This window comes from Penaeus chinensis, chromosome 38, assembly GCF_019202785.1.
Source record: "Penaeus chinensis breed Huanghai No. 1 chromosome 38, ASM1920278v2, whole genome shotgun sequence".
NCBI lineage: Eukaryota > Metazoa > Arthropoda > Malacostraca > Decapoda > Penaeidae > Penaeus > Penaeus chinensis.
Window position 1 is genome coordinate 20675802 of NC_061856.1, and position 15000 is coordinate 20690801.

At 43.4% G+C, this 15000-nt stretch overlaps 1 protein-coding gene across 3 annotated transcripts in view; it reads right to left on the reverse strand.

The window, feature by feature from the left end:
• LOC125046010 (ankyrin repeat and SOCS box protein 13-like) overlaps positions 1-15000 on the reverse strand; it is a 108268-nt gene that overhangs the window by 35483 nt on the left and 57785 nt on the right. For all 3 annotated transcript variants that reach the window (XR_007116615.1, XM_047643598.1, XM_047643597.1), the window contains one exon: positions 8328-8478. Coding sequence is in view for 2 of the 3 variants with exons in the window: in XM_047643598.1 (XP_047499554.1) it covers positions 8328-8478 (151 nt within the window). In the remaining variant the exon portion in view is untranslated. The remainder of the gene's footprint in view (positions 1-8327; positions 8479-15000) is intronic.

The window sequence follows — 15000 nt, forward strand, 5'->3', positions numbered from 1 at the left end:
ATATGTGTATATAAATGTATATATATGTATATGTGTATATAAATGTATATTTATATGTATATGTATATATATACACATTTAATGTTTATACATATAAAGGTGTATATGTGTGTGTGTGTTCATGTTTGTGTATGTATATGTTTATCTATCTTTTTATCTATCTATCATCATTTGGGAGCTAACACCGGCAGGGGCGCATGGCCGTATCCACCCTTTGCTTCCATCTATGAGGGCCCCTCATGGTGAGCGACCAGGCAGGGGCACGGCCCATCTCTAGCTTCTCACAACAGGTTTGATCGATCTGCCAAAGCCACGACTTTTTTGACCGTCCCACAGGCCTCCTCCACCCAGGGTTGTCTCGCACAGAGACAACCTGGTGGGCAGGGTCATCCTGCGGGAATCGAGCCAAGTGGCCGTAAAGCCTGAGCTGGCGATCACGGATTGTGCAAGTAACAGGTCCTGTACTGGTCTCACGGTGCAGCCATTGGTTGGACACATGGTCCTGCCAACTGTACCCCATGATCTAGACGAGATTCCAAAGCACAAGATAGCGTCTAAGTTTCACTACCATATAGTAAAACTGGCAGTATCAGGGCCTTGAAAACACATAGCTTAGTCCTTCTGCACAGGTACCAGCATCTCCAAATACTCTTGTCGAGAGATTTCATGACCCCTGCTGCCAGGCCAATCCGTCTACTGACTTCTTGGTCTGACAGCCCAGAGTTGCGAACTGCACAACAGAAGTATATAAAACTCTCTGTGACTTTGATGTTTTCACCGCAAGCACGTACCAACTGCACAGGGTCTCCTAGTAGGTCCCCAAAATACTGCATCTTGGTCTTGGTCTGGGAGACCTCTAGCCCCAGCTTCGCTTCATTGCTAAATGCATCAAGACCCGCCACTAGGGTTTCCAGAGATTTAGAATGGCAACATCATCAGCATAGTCAAGATCTAACCTTGATATTGCCCAGAGTTGCTCCACAGTAACTTTGGACAGTATCCAATCCATGCAAGTGTTGAAAAGTGTTGGTGCAAGAACACAGCCTTGCCTCACACCTGAATTAACAGGGAAGAAGCTTGACAGGCCCCCACCACACTTTACAGCACTTTCAATGCCTGTATACAGGTTTGCTATTAATCCAACAATCCTTGTTGGAATTCCTCTTAGCCTCAGGATCTACCAGAGTGAATCGTGATGTACGATATCAAACGCCTTCTTGAGGTCAATGTAAGCTGCGAGCAGCCCACATCTGAATTAACGACGGCGCTCTACAATGACTCAGAGTGCCAGGATGCTGTCTATTGTGGACTTACCAGGAGTGAATCCAGATTGCACCAGCCTTTGGTGCCTCAGCAGGTGGTCTCTGATACGTCTCAGTAGGATGTGTGCGAGTACCTTGCCTGGTATACTGAGTAGTGTAATGCCTCAGTGATTGCTGCAGTCCCACCGATCCTCTTTCCCCTTCCAGAGAGGGATGAACACATCCATCAGCAGGTCAGGGGGAATGGTACCAGTCTGCCAGATGGCAGACAGGACTGCATGCAAGCCCCTTGCCATAGGTTCTCCACCAGCCTATAACAACTCATCAATTCAAGTTATGGTTTCATTTTTATACCCAATAAACAGACTGCTGAATGGTTAATGGTTTAAACATCTAGACATCAAAGGTCACATAGCACTATGGTAAAATATTGTGGTGAAAGAGGTTCAAAGGAGTTCTATATTAGAAGAAAATATCTTAGATTTCAATGGTCTTACAGCATTAAGACAATATGGTAGTGAAAGGGGTAGAATGAGGAGGAGAAAATGAGTAGAATAGGGATTAACTAAAGGGGGAAGGGTTAAGGACAAAGGGTGATTAGATCAAATGGAGGATATTTATCTGTCTGAGGAAAAACAAGCTGTCAATTGAAAAGGTGGGGGATGGATGTCTGACAGGCTGGGGGGTCAGGGAAGAGAGGACAAGTAAGGAAAAGCATGGTACGGGCTTCAGTGAAGCGGTAGATATGTGTTACAGAAAGATGAACATTGCATGAGGAGCATAGAGATGACATGAGGTATTAATGCATAAGGCAGGTGTGACCTTTCAGTAAACCACCAAAAGCAGTTTCCCAGCATCTGTTCTGGTGGTATGGGGCTGACCAAGGAGAGATGGAAGATTTTATGGTTTGCAATCTATTGGTGGCCAGACCTAACCACAAGGATTACCAATGGTTATAGAGGAAAGATTTGAAATTGGGGTAGTAGTTGGTGGCTGGAATAAGTGAAAAGCATGGTTGGTGGGCTGTGGACAAGGCAATTGAGTGTGCCAAAGAATCTGCTTGTTCATTGCTGGGGATCCCAACATGGCTGGGTATCCAGTAAAACTCAACTGCTTTCTGTTGTGTAAACAAATAAAAGAACTGGTCTTGTATCTTACAGACTATAGGATCCATAGGGTGTATGGATTGTATGCATGATATTGAGTTGCATGAGTAAGGTAAAGATGGCACAGAATGAGGAAGAGATGGAAGATATGTGTTGTAAAGGGAAGAGGATAGCATATAGTTCTGTTGAAGGATGTTCAATTCAGGGGGAAGGGAAAAGCATGTGCTAGAAAATGTGTGAGGAGGACAAAGTGGGACGTCTGATTTGGGTGGATCAAGGAAAATAGAAGAGCAATTACAGGAAGGTATTAGCCAGGGAAGGAAAGATTGAGCTGAAAGATGAAAGGACTGGAGATGAGGAATGAATGAATGGGAAAGTAGAGCATCCATAGGGAAAGGGATAAGTAAATATGAAGAGGAAGAGAAGGTATAAAGTTATCTTGGAGAGAGAAAATTGGTGAAAACGAGCAGTTTCTTAACCCATTCCCCAGATTTATGTTCTGCCCCTTGTACATTTTTGTGAATGTTGTTACATACAAATGGCTCCACATGTGCTCAGCTGGCACGGAGTCTATCAGTAGCTCTACAGACTGATCCTGATTTCCCCCTTCCTTGAATTGGCAGGAAGATACGTTTTTCTTTTTAATACAATTGACATCGATACTGTTATTATTGTTATTGATGTTATGATTATTGAATTTATATTAAAATCTCAATAACATTAAAGACAATGAAATAATGCAAAAGACCCTTTCCAAAAGTCAAGGAAAAGGGTAAACAGGTGAGATACATAGGACTAATAACTGACTTCTTGGTGACTTAGCACTTGTATAGCCATCTATGTGTAATTACAATAAATAAACTTGTATTACATTGGGCATGGTATGTATTTTTGCCATACAGGGCTATTGGGTTAAGAAACAAAAGGACGTGACATCGAAAAAGGGATGGTAGGCATGATTCAGTTAATAGGCTCTCAACTGGAAAAGGATCAAAGGGCACCTAGGGCTATTCAAAGACCACATTGGTGGAATGTGTCAAGGAGGCAGAAGCAGAAGGATATATATGACAGCGATAATCAAGGAAGGAGATGATTAGGGTAATATTTTAAGATTCTCCAGAAGACCTGGAGAAGAGGGGAGTGTCCTTTTTGTCTAATTCTATGAAAGAAAGGGAGAAAAATGATGGCTAAAATAGGCAGCAAGGTGAAGAGGGTCACAGATAAAGCTATTGTGAATATGGAGGACAAGGGCAGGATGTGAAGAATGTTTATTTGATAGTTTAAGTATTCACCACCAGACTGCAGAGAGTGGAGTAGATGATGTTATGGAGGATACATAATTTTACCATCTTTGTGAGAGAGTTACGGATTGTATGGCAAAGATGACCTGATGCATTTTTAAATGACTGGGGGTCCATCTCTTATAATGATAGCTGTTCCAAGCTGCATGCTTCAACTGAAGTGCTTTGTTACATTCTAGGTTCCACCATGGAACACATTTGGAAGTGTTCAACATGAGGTTTGGGGAATGACTGTATAGGCTGCATTTAGGATATTGGTTATGAAGTATAGAAGCATGTCTGAAGTGGAAGAGAAGGATGGAGGAAGATCAAGAGAAGAGAGAGAGGTAAAGGTATGCCAATCAGCTCTGTCAAAGCACCAGCAAGGGGAGTTGGGTAGTGGGACATAGGAAGTAGGAGGAAAGGAGAATAGGAAAATGATCACTACACTGAACTGACCAATGATAGTTGAGACAAAAAGAAGGACAGCAAAGAAAAAGATTAAGGCATGAAGAGGACTGGGTGAACATGTCAAAGTGAGTGGGTTTGTATTCAGGAGGATAAGTTCTGTATTTGAAAGTTCTAAGGAGGGACCTCGAAAAGTAACAGTGGAGTCACCTCAAAGAGTGTGGAAACAGTTAAAATTTTCGACTAATAGGAAAGGTGGTTGAAATTGGGAAAGTAAGGATAAAAGGCTATAAAGTCAATGGGAAGGAAACAAGAGAAGTTAATTGAAACGATTGTGATCCATCAGCGAAAAAAAATGTGGATAGCTGTGCAAGGTATAGTTGTTTGAAAGGTAGGTAAAACACATGGCGTTTTATGAAGGACAGAACTAGAGGAGGCGGATAATGAGGGATACAAAATGGTGATTGGGAATTGGTACTGGAGGATGTGTGAGGAAGGTTTCTTAGAGGCAGAGAATGAATGGGTCATAGGTAGATAGGAGGTGACTAAATCATTAAGAAGTAAACAATGGGTAATAAGGGTAGAAATGGGTGTTGTACAAGTAGGAGGAGAGCCTAGAAATGATTCTGGGGATCAGGGAATGAGGTGCAGTGTTAAGAGATTCATCAGGTAAAAAAGGGTCCGGAGAGGAATTCACACAAATATCCAGGAGGGATTGTTAGGGATAGAGGTAGAGGAAGAAGAATTGGAGGATGGATGAGAGAGAGGAACTTTATCGTAAGTAATGCTTAAAAAGTTTTGGGTGTCCTCAAGGGTTTCTGGAGGTGATTTGTGTGGTGAGTTTTGGGAAACAATGAATTTTTAAGAAGGGACAGACATAGGTGGAATCGTGGATATTAAAGGATCTGGATTTAGAATGTGAAAAGGAGGTGGGAAGGTGAGAAGTAGGGGGAAGAGGTGCTGTGGAAAATGTAGAGACTACTTGGGTACAGGGAAGAGGAGTGGAGTGATGGAGTATGGAGTGATATAAAAACTTTGTTGGCATGCTTCCTGTCTGGCCTCTCATAGAGTAAGGCCAAATTTCCATTTCTACCTACAAGGGTCCCTCATGGCAAGCCTCCAGGCAGGGGCCCGGCCCATCTCTATCTCTTCACAACAGGTTTGATCGATCTGCCCAAGCCATGACTTCCTAGGTCATCCCACAGACCTCCTCCACTCAGGCAACCTGGTAGGTAGGATCAACCTATATAGCCTGAGTTGGCAATTGTGGATTGTGCAAGTAACAAGTCCTGTGCCGGTCTCACAGTGCAACCGTTGGTTGGACAACTGTAACCAAGCCTCTGGGCTAGTACAGTGGTAACGTGTTGGTCTCTCATCTCAGGGGTCGGCGGTTTGTGCCCCGCCCAGGTGCGAGAAGTTGCAATTGTCGCCTGGAGGTTACTAATGTGGCTGGGCACTATGGTGGGTAAGGACTAAGCTCAGCTGAGTCAGCACCAGCTGACACACATTAGCGAGTCGGCATTAGTTGACAAAGGCCAGGCTCCCCTCATTGGCATAGCACAGACGAGGCTCAGCTTCACATATCGGACTTAACTGTAACCCATGATCCAGCGCAAGGACCTGTTACAAAAGGCATGAAGACGAGATTCCAAAGCACAAGATAGAGTCCAGGTTTCACTATCGTATAGTAAAACTGTCAATATCAGGGCCTTGATGACATGTAGCTTGGTCCTGCTCAGGTACCAGCATCTCCAGATATTCTTGACAGGAGATTTTTCATAACCCCTACAGTGACTTTGGACAGTAGCTCTACCCTGTATTCAGTCTATGTAAGTACTGAAAAGTGTTGGTGCAAGAACACAGCCTTGCCTCATTCCTGAACTAACAGGGAAGAAGCTCGACATGCCCCCACCACACTTTACAGCACTTTTAGTACCAATATATAGGCTTGCTATTAATCTAATAATCCTTGTTGGAATTCCTCTCAGTCTCAGGATCTCCCAGTGTGATTTATGATGCACTGTATCAAATGCCTTCTTGAGGTCGATGCCTATTGTTGACTTACCAGGAGTGAATCCAGTTTGCTCTGGCCTCTGGTGCCTTAGCAGGTGGTCTCTGATACATTTCAGAAGGATGTGACTGAGAACCTTGCCCAGTATACAGTGTAATACCTTGGTGATTGCTGCATTCCCCTTTCCCTTTCCAGAGTGGGATGACCACAATCCTGGTACCAGTCTGCCAGATGGCAGACAGAACAGCATGTAAGCCCCTTGCCATAAGTTCTCAAACAACCTTTACCAGTTCAGCTGGGATGCCACAGATACCTGCTGCTCTACCACTCTTCAGCTTGGAGACTTCAGTCAGGAATTGGAGAATGGATGAGAGGAACTTTATCTTGGGTCATGCTTAGAAAGTTTTGGGCGTCCTCAATAGGTGGAATAGTAGATATTAAAGGATCTGGATTTAGAATGTGAAAAGGAGGTGAGAAGGTGAGAAGTAGGGGGAAGAGTTACTGTGGAAAATGTAGAGACTACTTGGGTACAGGGGGGAGGAGTGGAGTGATGGAGTATGGTGATATAAAAACTTTGTTGGCATGCTTCCTGTCTGGCCTCTCATAGAGTAAGGCCAAATTTCCATTTCTACCTACAAGGGTCCCTCATGGAGAGCCTCCAAGCAGGGGCCTGGCCCATCTCTGTCTCTTCACAACAGGTTTGATCGATATGCCCAAGCCATGACTGATGGTTGGGTCTGGCAAAGGAATCTCGACACTATACACATCCAAGTTAATTGTCGCTAGATCAACCTTGTACAACTGCTTGAAATACTCAGCCCAATGCACCGGCACCCTAACAGGATCTGAGATTATCAGGCCACTTGCTAAGCAGAGCTTGGAGTTCAGCCTTCTCAGGGCTTGGAAGGCAGGATGGTAAATTTCCTCTGCAAGATACCTGATACACTGTTCCTTGTCCCTTCTCAGCAGTGACCTAGTCATGCACACCAGGAAACGATGCAAGTTGCAATCCCCTGACAGTTGAGCTGCGGGACAAACATCTGTGGCTTTTAGCATCTTTGAGATGAAATTCTGTCTTGCTCTTGGGCATTCACCAATCAGTTCTTGAGCTGCATCAAACATTTCAGGCTTGAAGGTGTTCCACAGAAAGACAGGGTCCCACATGGCTGGGCTAAACAGAGTACTCAAAAGGTTTGTAGAGGGGCCTGGATGCGGAGTGAGGTAGTGTTGTGAGGGAAAGGGCAATAAGGATGAAGTGTTGTAATTAGGGAGTAGAATGTAGGAAATAGATTGTGGAGACATGGTCGAGAATATTGGGGCTGATGCTGAGTTATAACCTGATTAGATTCAAGATGGGTTAAGTTGACAGCACATGTTGACAGGGGGGTGTACTAGTATGGTTGCAGCTGTAATCAGGGGTTGGTAAACCAGAGGAGATAGATTCAAGGGGGCTAGTTGATATAAGGGCAAACTTCAAGGAGAAAAAAAAGACTGGAAAATTAGTGGAGTGAAGGGCTGAAGTCCAAGGAAGGAGCAATCCACTACATTAGGCCTATCTCCATCTTCTAAGCCCCTGCATGACAATAACAGACTAGGGATTGAGGGGTGGAGACAGGTTGCTGAACCATTTGGCAAACTTGTATCAGCACTGAATATGAAACTCAAGACTTTTTCTATTAAGACATTAGCCGGCTGTGTTCAGAGTGGGGAATGTCTCCATGTGGAATGTATTGTGGAAGACATCAGGAGGCTTTCATTGGAAGACTGGTACAGAGGGTCTGAGCGAAGAATACATATCACCCATTGTCTCGCCTTGAAATTGGAAACATGGAAGCTGACAATTGAGTTGTCAGCAGGAGTGGAGCATAGGAGGTCCATCCACAAGTATCACCTATTGTCGGCTGGAGTGGAACTTAGGAGGTCCATCAGCAAGGATCACATAATGTATAAGTTAAGTACTATTTGTAAATAATAATTTTTTTTTCAATGAATAACCATTCTCCATATTAGATTTTTAAATAAAAGTATGCCTTTACTTTTAATAGCATTTGAATTCTTGATAAATATTATGCTTACATTATAGAAATGACCACTAAACTTTGCTATGCTCCATTTGGGAATATTTCGATTCAGTACTATGGCCGGCGGCGAAATAGTCATTTAGCCAAGTAGATATGGGCGAAATGGCCTTTGGGTCGATATAACTTCGACAAAATGTTTGACAGCCAAAAACTTCATACTGCAAAAGTCATCATATTACCTCTCAGTGCTGCTTCATGTAGAGGTGTAGAAAGCAGTAATGGCGGGTTAACTGAGGCACCTTGTTGTAACAACAGCTTTACACATTCTAGGCTGCCACCAGCACATGCATCACAGAGGGGAGTACTGTTGTCTATGCTCTGTGCATCAACCTGCAAACAGGTAAATGTGATCTTAATTATATACAGATTTGGGAGATGATGATGCATTTAGTAAACAAGATGTCTTAGACATTCTTATGAACACTACTACACACTAAATCTCATATCTAGCTCCTACTTATATTTACAGCATATTGATTACCCATAAGTGCCATGTACATATGTATGGACACTCACAATCCTACATACATGACGCCACTGTGTATATATTCACACTTAACTAACACACACCCACGCACTCCTCAGGCGCCTCTGCTTCCATGCCTCACATGCACATCTTACACATTAACTGAGAATAGATAGAATTTCTGAATATTTTGTCATTACTAACTATCCCTTCCCTGCCATAAACTGTCATATAAAGTCACTGTTAATGCCATTATCTATGGAGTCAAGATAATGTATATTAAATTATATGAACTATTGAATATAATAATGAACAGAATATGGTATTATCTGTATATTTCAGTATATAAGTAAAACACCATTCTCCATCTCTCTTTTTTCCTACCAGTCTCATAGGCATATCAAATTCCTTAATGCATTTGTATAGATACTGTTCCTTTGTTTCTGATATTACTGCTGGCCTATGTATCGTGAGTTTATTTTGTGTAGGAATCACTTAAGATGCGTAATAAACCATTAAAATGTTAATATTTCATGAAAGATTGGTATGGATGTGCCAGAGGCAAATATGGTTAAATTATCAACATATAATGATGACCGGGCTTCTGGTGGTAGAACTGAAACAATGTCATTAACAGCAAGAAGGATTAAAGTGATGCTGAGCACACTACCTTGCAGGTAGCCTTCGACCTGAGGAAAGGATGATGTGGAAGAGGCTGAATTTTGACACAGAAAATGCGTTTAGATAGGAAGGATTTTATGTTTCTACGTATGCCTAAGGAGGACAATAGTTGGAGAATGGTACCACCATGTGATGTCATACATTTTCTCTAGGTAATATAATGACTAAATACAGACTCAGCTGTACTGGGAAGGAGAGAGAAGATTACGAGATTCAAGATACCATATTAAGTGGAGGGTCACCATTCATTCTAATGTTTGCCACAAGTAACTAGTTACAGCAATGGGTAATCTTGAGGGAGAGTAGCTGATTTATATATGTGTGAAAATGGGTATAAATGATTTTCGACAAATCCAACCCCCAAGACCCAACTACCCCACCCCAACTGAGGGACAGTCCCCTGAAGCTTGGGTTTTGAATGTAACTGTGACAAGACGGGAACGACCGGGGGACTGCGGAAGGAAACTTTGCCTATTTGTTTCTGGAGATTGCGGGAAGAGGAGAGTTTTGTCAAAGAAGCTGTGTGTGTGGGAGGGTGGGGGGGGGGGGGTAACAAAGAATCGGTCCCATTTGGTTGGGCTAAATATAATATTTAAGATATTTGTAGAGGTAAGGGTAGTAGAAGGACGGGGACGTGTGGAAGAGGGAGTAGTAGTGAGAGAAGTAGTACTGCGGAGAGGTAGGCAATAATTTGTAGAGAAATGATATGGGAAGAAAGTTGTGGTAGTAGAGGGGATGAACTTGAGAATATTGGGGGAGTAAGCATGTCTCCTGGAGGCTGAGAGTTGATGATGTAAAACAAGGCATTGAGGAAAGGGTAGTAGTTATATACATATACTTGTGAAAAAAAAAATATATATATATATATGCATATATAATATATACACACATATATATATATGCATATATAAATATATATGTATATATACATACATATGCATATCTATATATATATATATATATATATATGCACATATATATTTATATATATGTGTGTGTGTGTGTGTGTGTGTGTTTGTGTTTGTGTGTGTGTGTGTGTGTGTGTGTGTGTGTGTGTGTGTTTGTGTGTGTGTGTTTGTGTGTGTGTGTGTGTGTGTGTGTGTGTGTGTGTGTGTGTGTGTGTGTGTGTGTGTGTGTGTGTGTGTGTGTGTGTGTGTGTGTGTGTGCATATACATATACATAAATACATACATATATATATATATATATATATATCCATATATATGTATATATATACATATTTATATGTATTTATATATGCATATATATACATATAAATACATATATATATATATACATATATATATATATATATATATATATATATATATATATATGCATATATATACGCATATATATATGCATATATATACGCATATATATATATGCATATATATATATGTATACTAATTAACTCCTTTGTGGCTAAGCACTAGCAGAGCCATCTATGTGCAGAGACATTCCAAAAAAATATATAAATTATGAACACTGCATTTTCCCCATTTTTTATTCATTTTCACCGGCGGCATTGGGATATATATATGTTTGTTGGTTTGCAGGGGTAGGCATAGTGGTATAACGGCTTGACTTTTTATTGATGAAGTGTACAGCACAGTTATGGTAACACACGAGACGAATCTTGGGCAAGTGCCGAGTGCGGGAAGTTCGGTGGGTCCGCCGACCAGCCCTGTGGGGGCAGAACGCTGGTGAGATGATCTGAGCCCGCGGGTGCTAGGGCACGACTGGAAGGCCAAACAAGGTCATTGGACTTCGAGCCAGGTGGCATATGTCTAATGGCTTACATAAATCGTGCTTATGTACACGGTATAGTGTGTGTGTGTGTGTGTGTGTGTAAAGGGTATATATTAACGCCTTTAACATATGGTTTAGCAGTAGTGAAACGGACGGTTGGCTTAACCTCTTTTATTTAGAAGCGTAAGCAACACAGATATTCACACGGATACAAGTCTTCGTAAGGCTAAGTGCTTTGTCTGCCCGGAGGGCGGGCGCAGCCAGCCTGACCCGCAGCGGTCGGCAAGACTCTCTGAAAGGACTGAGACTGACCTGGGTCATCCAGAGCCTTAAGTACTGGTGGGTGCGTGGGGCACGTTGGGGCGCCTGCGGTGAAGCCACGCGTATTCTTGCTTCTGTACGCCACGTGGAAGCTATTTTATACATACTTATATTGCTCGGTCACCTACTCACGCCTTGCCCTCGATGCGTCTGTTATTTGCCTCAAGGGTGACCCAACCTGGCTGGTTCTTGACTTGTAAACACTTCATTCTTGCGAGTAATGTCCCTGATGCATCTTCGTGGCTGCTCGTCCCTGTCGTCGTCTTCATCTTGGTCCCTGGTAAATCCGTTCGTCCTCGACATCCACACGTCCTCGAAGGTCTCGCACAGGTCCTCCTTGACTTCGGATTCGTCCTCGTAGTCCTCGACCAGGCCTAACTCGGCGGCTTACTCGCCCAATGCACGTTCCCGCAGATCTCATCCAGGTCCTTCGAGCTCCTGGAGGTTGAGTGGATCTGCAGCGTACAGGCAAGTTCACAGCATTATGGGTCGACTGGTACCTGCTCTGGCGAGTTCCTGGTCTTTCACTGGATCGACGGGCGTAATTATCCTAGTCTTTTTCGGTTTCTGGCGATTTCTCGGTGACAATTTTTACAGTGCCCGAAGGTGACCGTTTCTGAAGCAGGGCCTCCTTCGGTACCATGACAGATATCGTGAACAAGATTATACACATAAGGGTCAAGATAGTAAGAGAAAAGAAAGACAACAGAGAAGAGCGAATGTTAAGCACCACTAGCCGATTATTTATATAATTTGCAGTTTTTATGGTTGAATTTTCGTTATTTTTGTCTTCTCTTTTTTTCATTTTGTGTTTTATTTTCACAAAGTTAAGGACAAAAAATTAGGAGAGAGAGACGGGAACTACTAACCGTCTCTGATAGACAGGAGGGTAAATAAGGTAAATGACAAAGGCATCCGCAAGGAATTACTTGAACCAATTGTCGTAACGCAGAGAAGAATGAGAGTGAAAGTGACCTCACAGACCGGACATGGGTGCCAAACACGGAAATTAACGTTCATTTTACACAAATGCAATAAACTAGCTATAACAGTAATACAAAATTATTTCAAATACTACATTGAATTTAACATTTAATGATATGCAACAGAATGACGCACTAATGAATGGTGACGTGAAACAATTCGCGAACGAATCTTCTCGGGAAAAAAAATTCTGCCGAGGTAACGTGTCAAGCTGCACATACAGACTTCAATTGACGGGGGGTCTCTGTACCCTAATTTGCCGTACTTTATGAAGCGAAACGAGCTGGGGAAATATTAATAACCCACTCTATCTGCGAGTCTGTGATGGGCGCTCATGCAATGCCCTACGGGTATTTATCATGAATCACAAATCGATGGGATTTACCCCAAACATGGCAGCGACGTCAAGGGGGTGAGCGGGATGTGATTAATAAGAGAATCTCAATTCTAGCTTAAACCCTAGTCCTACATTAATTAACGGACGTAACCGCGGGTCACACCGGCTCAAGCGCGGATCTTTAGGCATATACGCAACCCCAAGTAATCAGGCATTCTGACACTATGATAAGGGGAAGATCTCTTGCGCTATATAAAAATGTAAGTAATTCACACACACACACACACACACACACACACACACACTATAAGTATGTATAAATAGCTTCCACGTGGCGTACAGAAACAAGTATACGCGTGGCTTCACCGCAGGCGCCCCAACGTGCCCCACGCACCCACCAGTACTTAAGGCTCAGGATGACCCAGGTCAGTCTCAGTCCTTTCAGAGAGTCTTGCCGACCGCTGCGGGTCAGGCTGGCTGCGCCATATATATATATATGTATATATATATTCATCTATAAATATTCATATATTCATATTCCGCTTTACGTCAGGTGGACTATTATATTGTCGAGTCCTGCATATAAATATACATATCTATATATAATCATATACATATATATATAAATATGATTTTAAATATGTATATGAAGACATAAAAATGTGTGTGTGTGTATGTGTATTTATATTTATATATATATATATTTATATATATATATATATACTTATATATACCTTAATGTATACTCATTTATATGTGTAAAAAAATATATATAGTAGAAAAACACACAATGAAAAACTAGATTTATTGAAAGTGAGACAACAGTTTCGGAATCCATCTGGATTCCATCCTCAGGTCTGAAGAGGAAAGGATAAGGATAAGTCCGATATGCGAAGCTGAGCTTCGCCCGGGCTATGCCCATGAGGGGAGCCCGGCCTGTGTCGACTAATACCGACTCGCTAAAGTATGTCAGCTAGTGCTGACTCGGCTGAGCTTTGTCCTTGCCCGCCATGGTGCTCAGCCACAGCAGTACTCTAGGCGACAACTGCAACTTCTCGCGAACCGCCGACCCCTCGGATGAGAGGCCGACATGTTACCACTGTACTAGCCCGGAGGCTAAGGGGAAAGGGAGAGGAGGGGGTATAAAAGAGAGAGGAAAGGCAACGCGGTAACACGGGGCAGGTGAGGACAGACGAACGGAAGCCACGGCCCGACGGAAGAATCAATTTCGTTTCCTCTGCGACTGCCTCGAGGAACAGGCGCTTCCTTCCTCTATCCATAATATTCTGAAACATTCAGAGGAAGGATCTCCCTTTCCTGCCTATGCTCGTTCTCTCCTTGAACATATCCGCGCTGGTAGGAGGAATATCAAAGATGCCTTCTACCGTTCACGAGTACGTTCTGACCTCCTGAAGGAGCGGCTCCCCAGTAATTTTTTCCAGCTCATAGCCGATGTTGCTCACGATTCTTCCCGGCCCCTCTCCACCAACCATGGCCGCTCGTTCTCCCAGAAACTCTCTAGTCTCACCACCCGCAGTCCCTGGTTCCGCTTCCCTATCAACGACGCTGTCACCAACCTATCTTCCCTGTCCTTGACCGCCCACCAGTAACAACTCCTTGGCTTCGGTCTTTCCTTTGCTCTCCGCCCCCACATTATTTTATCCTTTGACTGTTTCATCTCTTCTCCCTGATGTCTCTCTCCTGCTTGGTGCTTTCATTGGAGCCCTCAAATCTCTCCTCCATCTTAACACTTCCATTCCCAGGCGTTACCATGGGGCCCTTCAAAGCCTGCGCAGGAAGGATGTCATCATTTTGCCTTTTGACAAGGGCAAGTCGGTGGTGGTCCTCGACTGTGCCTCCTACCTGCAGAGGGTGAAGCTCTACCAGAGGTTCAAGGTCATCAACCCTCGTCTCCCTCACTTCTATGGGCTTCCTAAAACCCATAAGCTGGCACCCTCTGGCAGCTGGCAAAGTCCCTCACTCCCCTTCTCGGCACCTTCTCTCTTGCTCACGTCCGCCACTCTCAGGACTTCATCTCCCGTGTCCATGGAGTCCCTCCGGCAACCATGATGAGCTTGGATGCTGACTCCCTGTTCACCAAGGTCCCGCTTGATGACGTCCTCGCTTTCCTTGAGAGGAGGCTCCCCCCCAGAGGATCCTCGTCTCCCTCTGCCCACTGACATCTTCCTCCAGCTGATTCGTCTGTGTATGGAGTCGAATTCCTTTTCCATTGAGAGGGTCGCTTCTACTCCCAGACCTTCAGTGTTGCCATGGGCTCTCCCCTCTCTCCGGTCTTGGCTAACATGTTTAT